Source organism: Hippocampus bargibanti, linkage group LG11 (genome assembly GCF_051943395.1).
Source record: "Hippocampus bargibanti isolate YZ-2025 linkage group LG11, ASM5194339v1, whole genome shotgun sequence".
Lineage (NCBI taxonomy): Eukaryota > Metazoa > Chordata > Actinopteri > Syngnathiformes > Syngnathidae > Hippocampus > Hippocampus bargibanti.
The window spans coordinates 10,424,664-10,439,261 of record NC_142744.1 but is presented as its reverse complement, the minus strand read 5'-3'; the positions used below and the strand labels follow the sequence as shown (position 1 = coordinate 10,439,261).

At 41.5% G+C, this 14,598-nt stretch overlaps 1 protein-coding gene across 5 annotated transcripts in view; it reads left to right on the top strand.

Annotated features, from left to right (window-relative positions):
• apoltp (apolipoprotein lipid transfer particle homolog) overlaps positions 1 to 14,598 on the top strand; it is a 44,358-nt gene that overhangs the window by 23,064 nt on the left and 6,696 nt on the right. For 3 of the 5 annotated variants that reach the window (XM_089008636.1, XM_089008637.1, XM_089008634.1), the window contains exons 44-66: positions 303 to 647; positions 814 to 1,149; positions 1,255 to 1,386; positions 2,249 to 2,401; positions 2,468 to 2,584; positions 2,656 to 2,829; positions 4,565 to 4,769; positions 4,856 to 5,010; positions 5,101 to 5,213; positions 6,173 to 6,254; positions 6,342 to 6,479; positions 6,647 to 6,809; positions 7,767 to 7,882; positions 7,973 to 8,119; positions 8,203 to 8,316; positions 8,402 to 8,518; positions 8,612 to 8,770; positions 9,806 to 9,967; positions 11,459 to 11,621; positions 11,748 to 11,935; positions 13,056 to 13,148; positions 13,334 to 13,529; positions 13,624 to 13,793. In XM_089008636.1, the coding sequence (XP_088864762.1) occupies positions 303 to 647; positions 814 to 1,149; positions 1,255 to 1,386; positions 2,249 to 2,401; positions 2,468 to 2,584; positions 2,656 to 2,829; positions 4,565 to 4,769; positions 4,856 to 5,010; positions 5,101 to 5,213; positions 6,173 to 6,254; positions 6,342 to 6,479; positions 6,647 to 6,809; positions 7,767 to 7,882; positions 7,973 to 8,119; positions 8,203 to 8,316; positions 8,402 to 8,518; positions 8,612 to 8,770; positions 9,806 to 9,967; positions 11,459 to 11,621; positions 11,748 to 11,935; positions 13,056 to 13,148; positions 13,334 to 13,529; positions 13,624 to 13,793 (3,738 nt within the window). Of the gene's footprint in view, positions 1 to 302; positions 648 to 813; positions 1,150 to 1,254; positions 1,387 to 2,248; positions 2,402 to 2,467; positions 2,585 to 2,655; positions 2,830 to 4,564; positions 4,770 to 4,855; positions 5,011 to 5,100; positions 5,214 to 6,172; positions 6,255 to 6,341; positions 6,480 to 6,646; positions 6,810 to 7,766; positions 7,883 to 7,972; positions 8,120 to 8,202; positions 8,317 to 8,401; positions 8,519 to 8,611; positions 8,771 to 9,805; positions 9,968 to 11,458; positions 11,622 to 11,747; positions 11,936 to 13,055; positions 13,149 to 13,333; positions 13,530 to 13,623; positions 13,794 to 14,598 lie in introns of those variants that run through there. The other 2 variants (XM_089008635.1, XM_089008638.1) reach the window with 2 other exon arrangements.

Genomic DNA, 14,598 nt, shown 5'->3' with positions numbered 1-14,598 from the left:
TCAATTTACAGCAGCAACATTATGAGAGGAAGAAAGTAGAAGACATAAAGTAGATAAATAAATATAAATGTAGAATATACCTTTAAACATATTAAAACTGGGTGATGTCTGACTCATACCTTTTTACTCTCTAAAATGTTGATCATTGTGTAACACTGTAAAATCTTTTTTTAATGACATCTACCGCGTAGATGTCATAATTAAAAACGTCTAGATTGAACCTTTGAACTAGATAAACAAAGCAGCTATGCAACAGAAGCAAACCACAAACATGCTCTTCATCCTTTTTTACTCTTCCACAGGGAACAATCATTCCTGTGATCTTGGTTCTCCGGGGGTCTTTGTCAGCGGTTCCATGCGGGCATATGATCATCTCTTCTCTGAAGGCGGACAACCAGGAGCTCGCTTTTGAGCTACGTCAGTCCTGCAGCTCCCCACATCTCGCTGCAAGCCTTACACACTCTTTTTTAGGGTTAAGCAGCCAAGGTGTTCCCAATACGGTCTTTGTTGAGGCCACCGCTCCGGGAAGCACTGAGCGGACCGGGGCTCTGTTCCTAAAAGCCGGAGACTGTCAAATAAGATTTGTTGAGGACCAAGACGTTGTGCGGCGGTTCTGGGTTCTGGAATCCGATTGCCCGACCTTGCAAGTACGGTTTGGCGGAGAAGTAGTAATAACATTTTCCACTTCCACGAAGGCTAAGACATGCCAAAAAACGATCACTTTGCGGCCAATTAAATCATTTTCATCCATATCATGTCTGGGGCCTCTCCTTGTCAAAAATATTTCCAGTGACCTTTCTCATTTCTCCTCAGGCTCAGTTGAATGGATCAGCATGGCGGGATAACAAGGGTAAATGGTTGGCCGTGTTGGACGCAAGCGCGGACGGCAAAAGATGTTTCCTGCAACTCGTTGCGCAGCCGTGGTCAGAATTAAGTGTGGAGGGTGAGCTCAGGCATGAACTTCCTTCCCTGTGGAATTTCCCCCAACGCAGCAAAGTGAAGCTCACGGGCAAAGTTAACAAACAACAATATGCCACAGAAGCTCTCGTTCAAATCGATGAATGTGCTGTGAGAGCCAGAGGATTTGTGACGTCACGGAATGGCCTGCAGGGGGCACTAGTGTATCACAACAACTGCAGTGTAATTAAGGTAGCGTGTGTGGATGTGTGTATGTCCCCCATGTCATTCATTCACACTGTTACTTCCTGCTCAGTTCAATTTTTCAAATGCTGACCTCACATTTGTACTTTGTAGGTGTGGGGTAGTCCGGACATGATGCGGGCGTCTGGGTCCTTGACTATCACCCCGGTTCATGCTGAATCTCAAATCTCCATGGCGATAGACAATGCCGAATTACATTCATTAGTTGCTCTTAAGAAAAACAAGGTTTGACAATCAAAAATAACAATTTGCAATTTCTGGTGTGATTGCTTGCCAACGCTGATGATCCTGAGATGCTGTGGACTTTTTCATCTCATTCACTGCCAGACGTTCAAGAATGTGTCCACTTTGGTGCCAGGGTTTTTGTCATTGTCACTTGAGTTCCAGGACTCACAGAATATTGAGTTTTAGGACTATATAAACATTCAATACAGAGTTAGAAACCTTAGACTCTCTTCTTTCATCACAAAAAAGGTTAATTCCTAAATTATATGGGTCTGGAGTTATATGATCTTGTAATGAGGGCGGCTGTCCAAATTACAATGCAATATGTACATACATATTGGTTTACATGGCGTTTTAACAATAGCTGAAGTTGGAACAAAGCGCTAACATGGAAAAAGGGGAATGCTGCCCCTTGTGGCACCCATGCATGACAAAACAAAACCCGAACAAATTCGGGAATGGTGCTCTGTCATATTTTCAATTCCCAAATACATTTGTGAATGGCAGTGAATGAGTTAAAATGAAGAATGTGAGACTTGAAGTTGTAATGATTTGAATCAGTCAAAAATCTCCATAGAAGGAGGAGAAAAATATGTTTAATAATTTGTGAAAACAATACAGGTATATGTGTAGAGTATAAAGCCATGGGGAAAAATAGCGTTTGTTTGCTTCACTTTCTTTATTTTAACATCTGGTGTTACTTGTCAACTGAACCCTAATTTAAAAGGTTTGAATCGGTTGACTTATGTGAAAAGTGTGAGGCCGAATGATCATTTTTCTTTTTGGGTGACCCAATCAAAACATACATGCAACAATCCGATCGTTAGAGAACTTGAATAATCCTGCATTTTTGCTTTTTCAGGCACATAATGAAGTATCGCTTCATTTCAACCACTCCGTGCCTCTGTTAAAGAAATTCGGCCTCACAACTAACGCAGACATCATACTCAGCTCCGGTAATCATGGCAATCAGTCATATCATTACAGGATGCACTGCAGAGCACAAAACCAAAAGGTAAGACATTTGTGGGACTGGTGACGATACTTTTTTCAACTCAAAATTGTCCCGTGTGGATTACAGTTGGATCAAGATGTGACCGTAGAGAAAACGTTGCAGAGGATCATTGTGAGGAGTAATTTCAAGCATACCCTGATCATCTTGAATTCAATGGGCCTCCCTGGCAACAATAGCATCCAGGTAAATTCGGCCATTCACCAACTCTGATAAATAAAAGAGACAATGTTTTAACTTGTGTGTTGATTCAACAGGTGGAGATTGGGTCCTCTGAAGGGAAGACACTAATTGTAAAGGTCCAATCCGGGCATCTACAAACAGGACTGAGACTAAATTTTAAATGTTCTCCCATGACCAAAGAGATAAAAGCAATCGTGTGGCACAGTTTGCCGTGGTTGCAGCAAAGAGGGATACCGTACATTATCGAGGTATGGTACAACTGTAAATGTAGTACCGTATTTTCCAATGTATAAGGTGCATCCAAAAGCCTTCATTTTTTCAAAAGATGATGCTGCGCCTTATAGGCTGGTGGGCCTTATACGTGAAGTAATATTGAGCCGCAACAGGTCAAGCAAAAACTGTTTGACTTCATTTCAACCTGTAGTAATAGTGTGCTGTGCATTCTGGGAGATAGAAAACGGCATTTCATTTCAATAATCGCTTAAAGGACAACCGACGTCTCCGGACAAGTTGTGTCCATAATTTGTAAAATGGCTTCAAATGACTTCCACTGAGCGTATTTTACAAAGATTCCACAGCATATAGTTATATTTAACGTTTTAAGACTCACGCTGAATACTGCGGAAGTCTTGTTTTTGAGTTGGTGACGAGTCCGTACGTGACGTCACTGAAGGAAACGCCCCTGACCGAAAAAAAATGACACATTGTAGCAGTCCTTCCATCACGTCAATGCATTTTGCTGTGCTTCTTTGGTCTGAAAACGTCATGTTGCACCAAAAAGAGCGAGAAGAGGGCGACCAAGCTCCATATAAGGAATTTATCAGCCTGTGGAAATGGGCTGATTAATTCCTCACAGGAGCTCGGTCGCCATTTTCTGCCTCTTTTTTGGTGATCCATTTCCCCCCAATGTTGCCTCAAAATGGCACGGAATAAATTCTTTAATCGATTGCAAACATGTATGCTTTCCTCTTCAGAACCATTTGAATCATATTCATAACTGGAGGTGTAACAAGAAAGCATATTCTCCGAATCTGAAGCCATTGTTTTGATTCTCGAGCAATGCAAGACGTCTTGCCGTGACGTCACGAACTGGGGGCGGGACTTTCTGAAAATGCCCAATTCGCAGCTCAATTTTTTGCAGATTTTGGACACTTTAAGTCATTTTTATTGGTGTTTTGCATTTGGATAAAAATATCATACTGCGTGTTTTGGGTATTTTAGATGCTATAAAACGTTTTTCTGATGTCAGGATTTTGCCTTAATTTTCCGTTTTGGGCACAATAATAAGACATGGGAGATGTGGCATTGTTTTGCTTGTTTTTTGTAATTAGTGTTTAAAAAATGTTTTCATTTTCTTCATTTTTGAAGAAAATGAAAACTTTTGGGTGCGCCTTATAATCTGGAAAATATGGTTGTTTTCTTTCTTTTGGTGTTTTTGTAGAGGGAGTTTACGCTGTTGTGGGAGTGAACACAGCCCATTTTTTTGATTGTGTGATATCTTAATTCATTCATAAAGGTGACATCAAATGCATATTTTTAACAAATTCACTGTCAGATGATGGGCAAAAATGCGTCCAATCCAGTGCCAGGGTTTTTGTCATTTTCACTCAAAAAACAGGACCCACAGAATATTGACTTTTAGGACTACATAAACGTTCAATACAGCGTTAGAAACCTCAGACTCTTTTCTTTCATCAGAAAAACAGTTTATATCTATTTTATTTGGCTGTAGAGTTTTCTGAAATCGAAATGGGGGCGGCTGTACACAAGGCAAATGCTGCCCCATCGTGACAGGGAAAACAGAGGATCCCCCCCCTCCCTCACACACACAAGAAAAAATAAAACACGAACAAATTTGGGAATGGCGCTCCACTAATGCTTTTCAATTCCAGAATAAATTCGGGAATGGCAGTGAATGAGTTAAGCACCTCGAAAATACAGTATACACACATGTATTCATTTTTATATATATTTTTCCCAAAGGGCTTATGTACCACACAATGGATGTCGTCCCAGATCCAGTCCAGGGCTCTGGTTACTTTAGACGGGCACAAACTGCTGGACTCGGGTGTGAATGTGAGCGCGGTTGATGGGCATTTGGCTGTACTTCTCGCCTACTCTACCTCACCTTCAAATCAAACTGGGAAGCAATTTAGTCTCAACGCTGTGGCGACTGTGCATTTGAAAGGTCAGTTTGTCTTAATAGCTGACCTGATTTTTTTTTTTGCACTTTTAGAGAATGAACTGTGATGATATAATATCCTCTCTCTTCAGGTCCTTTAAGGAGCATCTCATTGCATGCTCATAATCACAACTGGCGGTTCCACTTGGTTGCAGACGTTGCAGGCTGGGGGCTCCGGGGGGTGTCCAAAGAGGGTCGAATCACTCTGAAGCACACTCAAGCTGGTGACACCAGTCCTGCATTGCAAGTAAAAATTACACAGAGTAAAAACTACACCTAGGCATCGGCGACAGGACTTTTTGTCGATGACCGATCATCTCTCTGTTTGTTCATTTAGGTTGAGGTATGGGGAAGACTTTCTGGGTCACAGTTGAAGTCCTCCATGGCACTGAATCCCCAACTCGCATCCTCACTTGCAATGATTATCCAAGGGCATCATCAGCCCAACAGGTAGGCGTGCAAATAACATCATTCTTTCTCACGTGCAACGATTAGCATTTTCAACCAACTCACACATAGGAATTAGATTTGGCATACTTTGTTCTAACCGTAATCCAGAAATCCAGCTCATATTCATGTTCTATTCTATTTTTATTTATTTTTCTGTATTTAATAGTACGCCGATTCAGCGCACTAGTACTTTGTAGAACCATTATGTCCTCCCTGTGGTGTTTCAGTTGTAGTACGCCGTACATTATTTGAAATGATAAAAAACACTCACAATGCCGGATTAAAATTTACAAATTAACCAGCTGGCTATCGAGCTAGCTATCTGGGTATCTAGCTAGCTATTTGCTATCTATTTGCTATTTATTAGATATCTAGCTGTCTATCTAGCTCACTGTCTACAGTATTAGCTGTCTAGTTACCTATCTACTGTATTAGCTATGTATTAGCTATCTAGCTAGCTTTCTGTTTATTTGAGTTACTTCCGGGTTGAGTGAACGCTGGTGCGTGTGGCTGCCGCTGCTCACCCACAGAAAAACTTATCCTGTGACTGTAAAGTGACCTTGAGAGTTTTGAAAGGCGCTTAGAAATGAAATGTATTATTATTATTATTATTTCACTCCTAGCTTCTTGGCTCTTAATTGTTTTGTCTGTCACGATTTGTCACTTGGATTGATAGATGATCAAATCAACACCCATTTTAGCAAAGAATTATTTTTGGACCAATCGGATCACATGTCATGGAACATCTGTGTAGGCTCTCAGTCGTACAGGAGTGGTCCATCGATGAAAATGTTTCTTCTGCCGTCATCTGTACTTCTTTGAAGGTGTCGGACGTTTTGCTCCTCATCCGAAGGCCTTTGTCACTGAACTAAAGTTGTGTTGCATAAACCTTTTCATCAATGTTACGGAACAGTTTTTGGTCACTTTGACGAATGATGACAAAATATTGTTTGGTTCAGCATGGACCTGCTAATCCAGGTGGTCCAGAGTATCCCCAAGATGCAGATCTACTTGCCATCCCAACTCAATTTCCACTCACAGGTCTGTTGGAAGCTGAGTAATAACCAAGGCGATGCAACATCTCCATCAAAACATCACCAAAAATGATCTGTCTTTTCTTCTGTCCAGTTGAACCAAAGCCAGTCTGGCGTGGGCGGTTTGGTTGAGGTGTTCTCCGGCAAAAGGCGGCTTTGGTGCTTTGGGGAGTTGGCGGTGATTGACGGTGGATATAGACAATCTCTGGAGCTCAAACACTTGTACCCTCAGGTATTATTGGTAATTTGTATGCGGATATTTCCTCAGCAGTGCCAAGGTGTGGTTTGACCTGACGCTTCTCAGTGGTTGCACTTCCATTGTAATCCGATCTCACATTTATTTCGCTTTTCCTCCAAATCGGATTAATTCATTTATATAACTCGGTTTGTGTTCTTCAGTTGAAACTGCTGCCGAGGGAAGTTGCGGTGAGGACCGTGTATGAAGCCAGGAACTGGAGTTACCTAGTGCAACATGGAGCCTTATGGGGAAAGCAGGAGTTCGGTTTGTCGGGGCTTTACACGGCACCTCCATCACTGCAGAGTGGGAATCAAACCTTAAAAGGTGAATTTGATGCAAAAAAAAATCATCCATGGTGAAAAATTAGCTTTTTTTTGTTTCACGTCATGAATATAAGATCCATATGCGCTGCAGTCGGTAACAACAATAAATGGTGTTCTGTTTTATGGTCACTGTTTGAGAATCACAGCTGTGTTTTATTTCCTGTCCTTTTTCACATTTCAGGTGCCAAAATCATGGCACCACATCACATTTAATTATGTGTACAGTTTTTGGATTGGATTAGCCTTTCTTAGTCTCGTAGTGGAGAAATTTGGATTTCACAGCAGCAAAGTTATGGAAGGAAAAGGAAAGGAAAAGAAAGAAAGGAAAGGAAGAAGTAGAAAAACAAAATACAGGAGCTGCTAGAGAGGCACCCACTCTCGCGGCGCCAACTTGAAGTCAAAAGAACAAAATAATATGACAACAAAAAGACACAGTCATTCAATCTTAAGCGATTTCTGCACCCTCCTTGTGGTATGAAGCAATTCTAGATGAAAGAGGAGAGGATCAAAGCGACTTTTCACCAGTGGATCAGGGACGTCATGGTGAAATTTGCACGTCTGCTACAAGCTAAATGTCGAAAGCAAACACAAAGCTGTAGCATCCATTGATGAAAAGAGATTAGCTCACATATCCTGTCCCACGTAAATCCGCTTAAATTCCAAGCCGCGACAGTTCCACATATGCATCCTTACGCTCCTTCTCATCGCGGGCCATGCCATGCATCAATCCAGCCGCAGAATGTCCAACTTTCCGCTGAACAAAACGGGGCTGTGAAAATGCTGTCCATTACAGCCGCAAAAAAGCATGATTGCCCTAGAGCTGTCCAGCGATGACAGTCAAATGGCACCGATATTCCTCCCAAATCAAAAAACGGTGCTGGCATATTCGTGCTGTTGAAAAGGTGCAACCGCTAATCACAGTCTCCTCCTTGATAATGATTTCATGTGATTTCCATAGTTCAGATGATGTGGAGGCCTCGTTTGACCAGTTTGAATGTCGGAATAGAGCGCTCCCTCCAAGGTTCTCTGGATTGCGTTTCCATCAGATGGATGAGACACGGTCAACTGGAACAGGTTGACCTTTGCACGCATTGAAACAGATGACTGCCATTTTTTTCCTGATATTGATTTTTTTAATCACATTTTTCTTTCGTCTCTTTCAAGATCAGAGCTCTCAGCTTTAGGAGTCAATCCCACGAGTTGAATGAGACCAAGTTGGAGCTAAACCAGCCCTTTTCTTCGTTCCTTCGCCAGCTTTCACTTCACACACTCTCTCAAAGCTCTGAGAAAGAGCGGCGTAGCTTCCAGCAGGTGGTGGTTCATATTCTGATTTCACAGCATGATTATTCCCCTGTCCTGCATTATGCTCTTTTCCATATTTTTGCTCAACTCAGACCCAGCTGTCTTGGATCAGCGGAATGCCGCTCAACATCTCCATGAGCTTAAACAAACGCTGGCAGGACAACTCCAGCAGGGGACAGGCATGTGCTCACCTCTCAACCCAAACGGTAAGGAAATACCAATTGGTGTCATTCTCGAACCAGCGGACCATTTTTATTCTGAGTTTAATTCCGTATTTTTCCGTGTGAGTAGATACTGTTACCTCCTGTGAAAGGTTGTGTCTCAGTCAGCCAGGAAGGAAACTTACTCTCACAAAATGCTGAGCTCAGATGGGACAACAGGAGTGTAAAACAAGGCCTGAAGTATCAGGTACACATAATTTGGATAATCTTCCACTGGATTGAATAACAATATAAATTCTTCTTCTTTTGGCAGTTCTAATTATGTTGTGTGTTTCTTTAGAAAGGTCCACGAGGAATGCACAGCCTCCACATAAATATCGGCCTGGACAAAGTGTCGCCCGCGCCATGTCGGTCGCATTCCGTTTTGATGAAAATCCAAACTAACCTCAAAGATCACTTGGAGTACACAGTCTTACTGGCCGTCTGCCCACCACAGCCCGTAAGTACATGGATCCATTTTTTGTCTTCAATGCAATAAATCGGACCAGAGTGGGGCACCACATTCCAGTAACTAGCCGATGTGTCAGTCAATCAAAGCTCCACCAGCTGCCACTTGTCTGAAAATGGTGTCGAATTGTCTAACAGCGAGAACTTCATTTGCAAGCTTACATTGTTTTTTCAGAGTTGCAAGCTTATTTTACAGCGTGCTTCAGATACACTGCAACTTGAGGGAAGTGGAAATAAAAGGATACCGTATTTTCCGGTGTATAAGGTGCACCGCACTACAAGGCGCACCTTCAATGAATGCTCCATTTTCAAATTTTAAGCTGAAAAGTCAACTCAAGAAACCAATGAAACACATAAGGGTGGAAAATAAACAAACAAATAAATACATACTTAAAAAAATAAAATAAATACAATTAAATAAAAATACAAATACAAATACAAATAAGAAATAAAAATAAAAATATAAGCATCACTCAGTTAGCTGACATTGTTTATGGTATACCTTATTTGACTCACCGTATTTTCCGGTGTCTAAGGCGTTCAATGGTGTATTTTCAAACGTTTTCCATATATAAGACTATAAGGCACACCTTCAATGAATGAAAAACGTTTTCCAAATATAATATATAAATATATAAAAGTTTTCCAAATAAAAGGTACACCACATTATAAGGCACTAAAGTAGAAGCTGAGGTTACGCACGACTTCTTCTATAGGGGGAAATGGAGTCAGTCTGTGGCTGCTGAAAGTAGTTGCGAGACCTGTTGTGGCTCAATATGACATCACAAATAAGGCGCACCTGCGTATAAGGCGCAGGGTCATCTTTTGAAGAAAATCAGGACTTTTGGGTGCGCCTTATTCACCGGAAAATACGGTATGCGCCGATAAGATTTTGTGACTTGCCTTTTCCCCTCTCTCTAAATTTAAAGAGTATAATTAATGTCCTCTTAGAGAAATTTGAATTTTTTGCCAGGCATTGTCCAACATACAACGTGCAACTGTTTCCGTGCGTGTTTGTGTATTTCAGACTCTATCATGGTCAGGTTCTCACAGGCTGAACTCTGGTGAGGAGCTGTTTTTCACCCAGTCTCGTCTGTCAGTAACGGGACGTCCCAACCTCTGCAGTCTCACGCTTACTTTGACCAACTCATCGACCGTCCAGCTCTCCAATGTGACTCTTTTTACTGAGGTGCAGATTGGGGGGTCCGAGGGGAAGATGGGGGTCAGGGGAAACCAATATATGCACTTTGAATTTGGTCATTGTCTGTAAAATATCGTATTTTCCACACTATAAGGCATGCCTTATATCAGGGGTCGGGAACCTATGGCTCGCGAGCCATATATGGCTCTTTTGATGATTGCATATGACTCGCCGATGCAACTATATACATATTCTCGTTTTTTTCGCCGTTGATTTCCCGTTGGGCTGCAGTTGGCGGAAAGCGCAATTTTGATTGGATGACACTGACCGTCAGTCGAAACAGGTAAACGCCCCTTTAAATGAGCCCCACGAGTGCACTTCAGCTTGATTTCACCGAAGGATTCATTAGCCTTTGAGGAGAGAAAATGTTCGGATTCGAATTTGCAATGAAACAACACCATCGATGAAACAGTCGAATGTCAGTGACATTTTAACAAGCCCCGTGTTAACGTTAGCATCAACATACTGCTGCGAGAAGTAGATTGCAGATATCAACTGTGGAAACTTATGAGCCGTGCGCAGGCTAGCTAGCAGTAACTCCGCCTCCGGACCGGCAAGTTGAATTTCATTCCGATCGTTTGTCTGGATTTTTACTCATCACGAGGAACGGAAAAACATTCATAGTAACGGTGAGTACTATCACAAAGTTAGTTTAAATAATCCATTCTGATATTTTGTTGAAAAGTGACCGCGCGTGTTTGCGTATGTGCGCGCGCCCGTGTGTGTGTGTGTGTGTGTGTGCGTGTGTGTGTGTGTGTGTGCGCGCGCGCGCGCGCGCGCGTGGCTCTCTCTGAAGAACATTTCTAAATATTTTACTTTTATGGCTCTCTTAGTCAAAAAGGTTCCCGACCCCTGCCTTATATGGTTAGCATAATGGATGTCATATTTTAAAACTTTTTTCAGATCAAAAAGGGAAATTATGCTGAAATTCTTATATGTCAAACATGAAAATAGAAATTGCAGAAAATAAATTTATGAGCTCAAAAATATTCCATGGTTGATCATAATACAATAATCATTATAATTTTCAGAGATTATCAATCTTCCTTCTTTAAAATGTTTAGGGGTTTTCATGGAATATTTTAGCCTAAATGGAATACTTTAACACGAAAAACAAAAACAAGCAAAAGAAAAAAAAAACTCCAAATTTTCTATTTATAATCATTGTTCCAAAAATGAACAATTATGACAAAATTGAGAAAAAAATCTGCCTGGCAAACTAATTTTAAGAGATTACTGAAATGAAACAGTGGTTTATATATCGCAGCCTGCACCGCACACATCTTCTTGCATGGGAAAAATGGAGTCGGTGGCTGCTGAAAGTAATTGTGAGACCTGTTGCGGCTTAATATTACTTCACATATAAGGCGCACAGAATTACTTGGGTGCGCCTGGTTGGCTGCTAATTTAGGGTGGAGTCCCCGCAGGAAAGCAAATCCTATGGCGAGTTAGCATAAAAACTCTTCTCTATTTATTCAGTCTAGGATGGGGAACTGGAGCGTGGAGGTGGGAGGCAGTTCTTTGTCATGGCTCCAGGGGTCTGCTCTTCTTATACGTACAAGATTGGACCGCAGAGAGGAAATGTGGTTGAATGGCACACTGGAAGGAAAATGTCTCCAAACCACCGCGGCCTACACAAATGGTACAGACAGAATCAACGCTCACCAAATAACGATGCTTCGTTTGACTGACACAGTAAAACATTAAAACTTCTATCTAGTACACTATACACAGTATATAATGTATATTTCCATCCGTGTCTTTGCAGGCACTAGCCTGAGTGAGAATATTTCTATGGTGGCATGTTTGGGGACAAGTAACAATATGATGTTGGCAGTACAAAAAAGAGATGGCAGGAGCCAACCCGAAACCTTGGCAAGTCTGTCCGCGGGAGCAGCCAATCGGAAGCTCACGCTGACGGCAAGTGGCTGCGCAGCGACTCTGACTGCAGTGGAGGTAATGATGCTTCAGATGTGTCACTACATTCCATCTGTCATAAGATAATATAAGGCAATATAAAGTAAGATAAGGTAGGGTGATGCAAGGTAAGATAAGACAAGTTAAGGCAAGTTAAGGTAAGATAAGTGTCAGAGATATGACAGTCGGACATTGTGGACAAAGACTCGGAACCAGAAAGATTGTCCCTACTGCCGGCAGGACACGTAGTCATTCATGACAGACGTCTGAATTCTGCGGCCCTCTGCCGAGCTATTTATTGAGAGTACATGCAAATTAAATTGATACATTAGTAAAACATAGTTTTCTTGATTATAATACCACGCCCCTGGAACGTTCTGAGCCCCAACAACTGTAAGCAATAAAACATTCTGTTTTTCCATGAGATGATAAATTTGTAACCTGGCTAATGAGCTCTTCCTGTGCAGGATGTTCAAGTCGGAAATAACTTTGTTGATAAAGGAGTATCCCAAGTACTAAATTCTGTGCAAGGCCAGATCTCCGAGATGAAGCTGACATTTTAACTTGCTGTGTCTGTTGACCTGATTGACCCTAAGTTGTCTGTGCTTCAATTGTGTATTGAGTCACAAGTGTTGACTAAGCATATCCTGTCTAATCTCTATCAATAAGTTGAGTTAAGATAACCTTTACTCATCTCACAAGAGCGAAATTCGCAATTCACAGCCACAGAGTTATGAAATTAAGAAGCACAAGAACTAAATATAGGAGCTGCTGCAAAGGCAGCCGAGAGTGGAGCTATGTTGAAGTAAAAAAAAAATCAACATATTGACAAAAATAAATAATAAAAATCTGTAAGTGGATGAAATATGTTCCTGCTGAACCACACAAATGCATAATTGCTCCATCGCAACCCCTTGATAACGCTATCAAGTCACATCTAGTGTTGCAAAGTGTTATCGGCAGGTTGTGACAAACAATGCTGAGACTGTAAGAGTCACAGAAAGGTGGAGAAATTGAAATGTTCATGAATCAAATCATTTTTGCTGGTCATCTAGTTGTTAAGGCACCTCTAACCCCAAATTTTAGTCGAACATTCCAAAATATTTTCTAGTGACTCGTGGATTAACATCCTTCCATATTTGGGATTTATTTTTTAAAGGCCCGGATTCAAGCTGTCAGCTCGCAGATCAGACGCAAGCTTTTGGAAAGAATCAAGACGGTGATCTATCTCCTTGCCGAATTCAGACAACAGGTGACTTAACCAGTTAATACTGCTTTGATGTTATGTCCAAAATATCTCATTGGAATTTATGGGTCCTGTAAAATCGTGAATAGAAAACCTGCCACTGATGTAAATTCCTTTCATAAAACTCCCAAATATTATTTTGTAACAAAATGATGGTTTTTACAAGCACCCCCCTCCCCTTTTTTTTGCAGTCCAGAGACAGCGACTTGCTTCAAGACGCAAGTGCCGTGGTTCTGCTTATTGCCCGACAAGTTGAATCTTTGTTGGGACACAGAGGCGAGAATTTGTGGGACGATAGCTCCCTTCGACACATCATCATGACGAGCCTGCCTCGATATCTTCACAATTTACATCAAACCTCGCTACTGGGACAGCTGGAGCTGAAGAGTATGTCACACTTTTTTTTTAAAATAAGATCCGCTCTTATATTTCCCTACCTCGTCCTGAGATCTGTCGTTTGAGTGTGCTATCTCATCCACAGAGCCACTGGCCACTCTCGCAGGCGTGTACCAGGATGTTAAAGGACAGCGGGTGGAGGCTGTGTGGAAGGAGGCTCTTATTTTGTGGACCGACAAACTTCTGAAGGCTTCTCCCGTTTTTTTCCCAATCGCTCGAGGAAGCGTAGCTACGCTCAGCTATGCTATGGATTTGGTAAGGCTGACATGTCCAAAGTCTGGCCCGGGGGCCAAATGCAGCCCATGGTCAATAGCGCCTGGCCTGCATATAGAATTAATACATTGGGCAGTAGCGCCGTTACTTGTGTGTGCTAAGTGCTGCCATCTAGAGCCTCCATGAGGAATTGTAAATTAGTATAGGAGTACTGAATGAGGCCCTCAAAATCTAAAAAGCCCATTGTTTAATTTTTCGTTTGACTCATTCACTGCCAGATGTGCAAAAATGTGTCCACTCCAGTGCCATGGTTTTTGTCATATTCACTCAAATTCCAGGACCCACAGAATATTGAGTTTTAGGGCTACTTAAACATTCAATGTAGCGTAAGATACCTTAGACGCAATTCTTTCATTAGAAAATAAAGAGTTAATTTGGGTTTGGAGTTATATGAGCTTCAAATGAGGGCAACTGTCCAAAATACAATACAATACAATACATACATATTGGCACTTTAACAATAGCTGAAGCTGGAACAAAGTGCTAACATGAAAAAACGGAAATGTTGCCCCCTTGTGGAAGGGAAAAAACATTGCCAGACGCCATGGCAAGTGCTTTATTGGCACTCAAGCATGAAAAAAATAAAACCCAAACACATTTTGGGAATGGCGTTTTGTGTCATATTTTCAATTCCCGAACAAATTCATGAATGGCAGTGAATGAGTTAATTTTCTCAAATCGCGACATACAAAAGAGCAATTACTTCTGTTCAACTGTTACAAGTTTGTGTTAAAAAAGTGAAGTTCAATGAATATTCAATTTCAATTTTCAATGTCAATTCAATTTT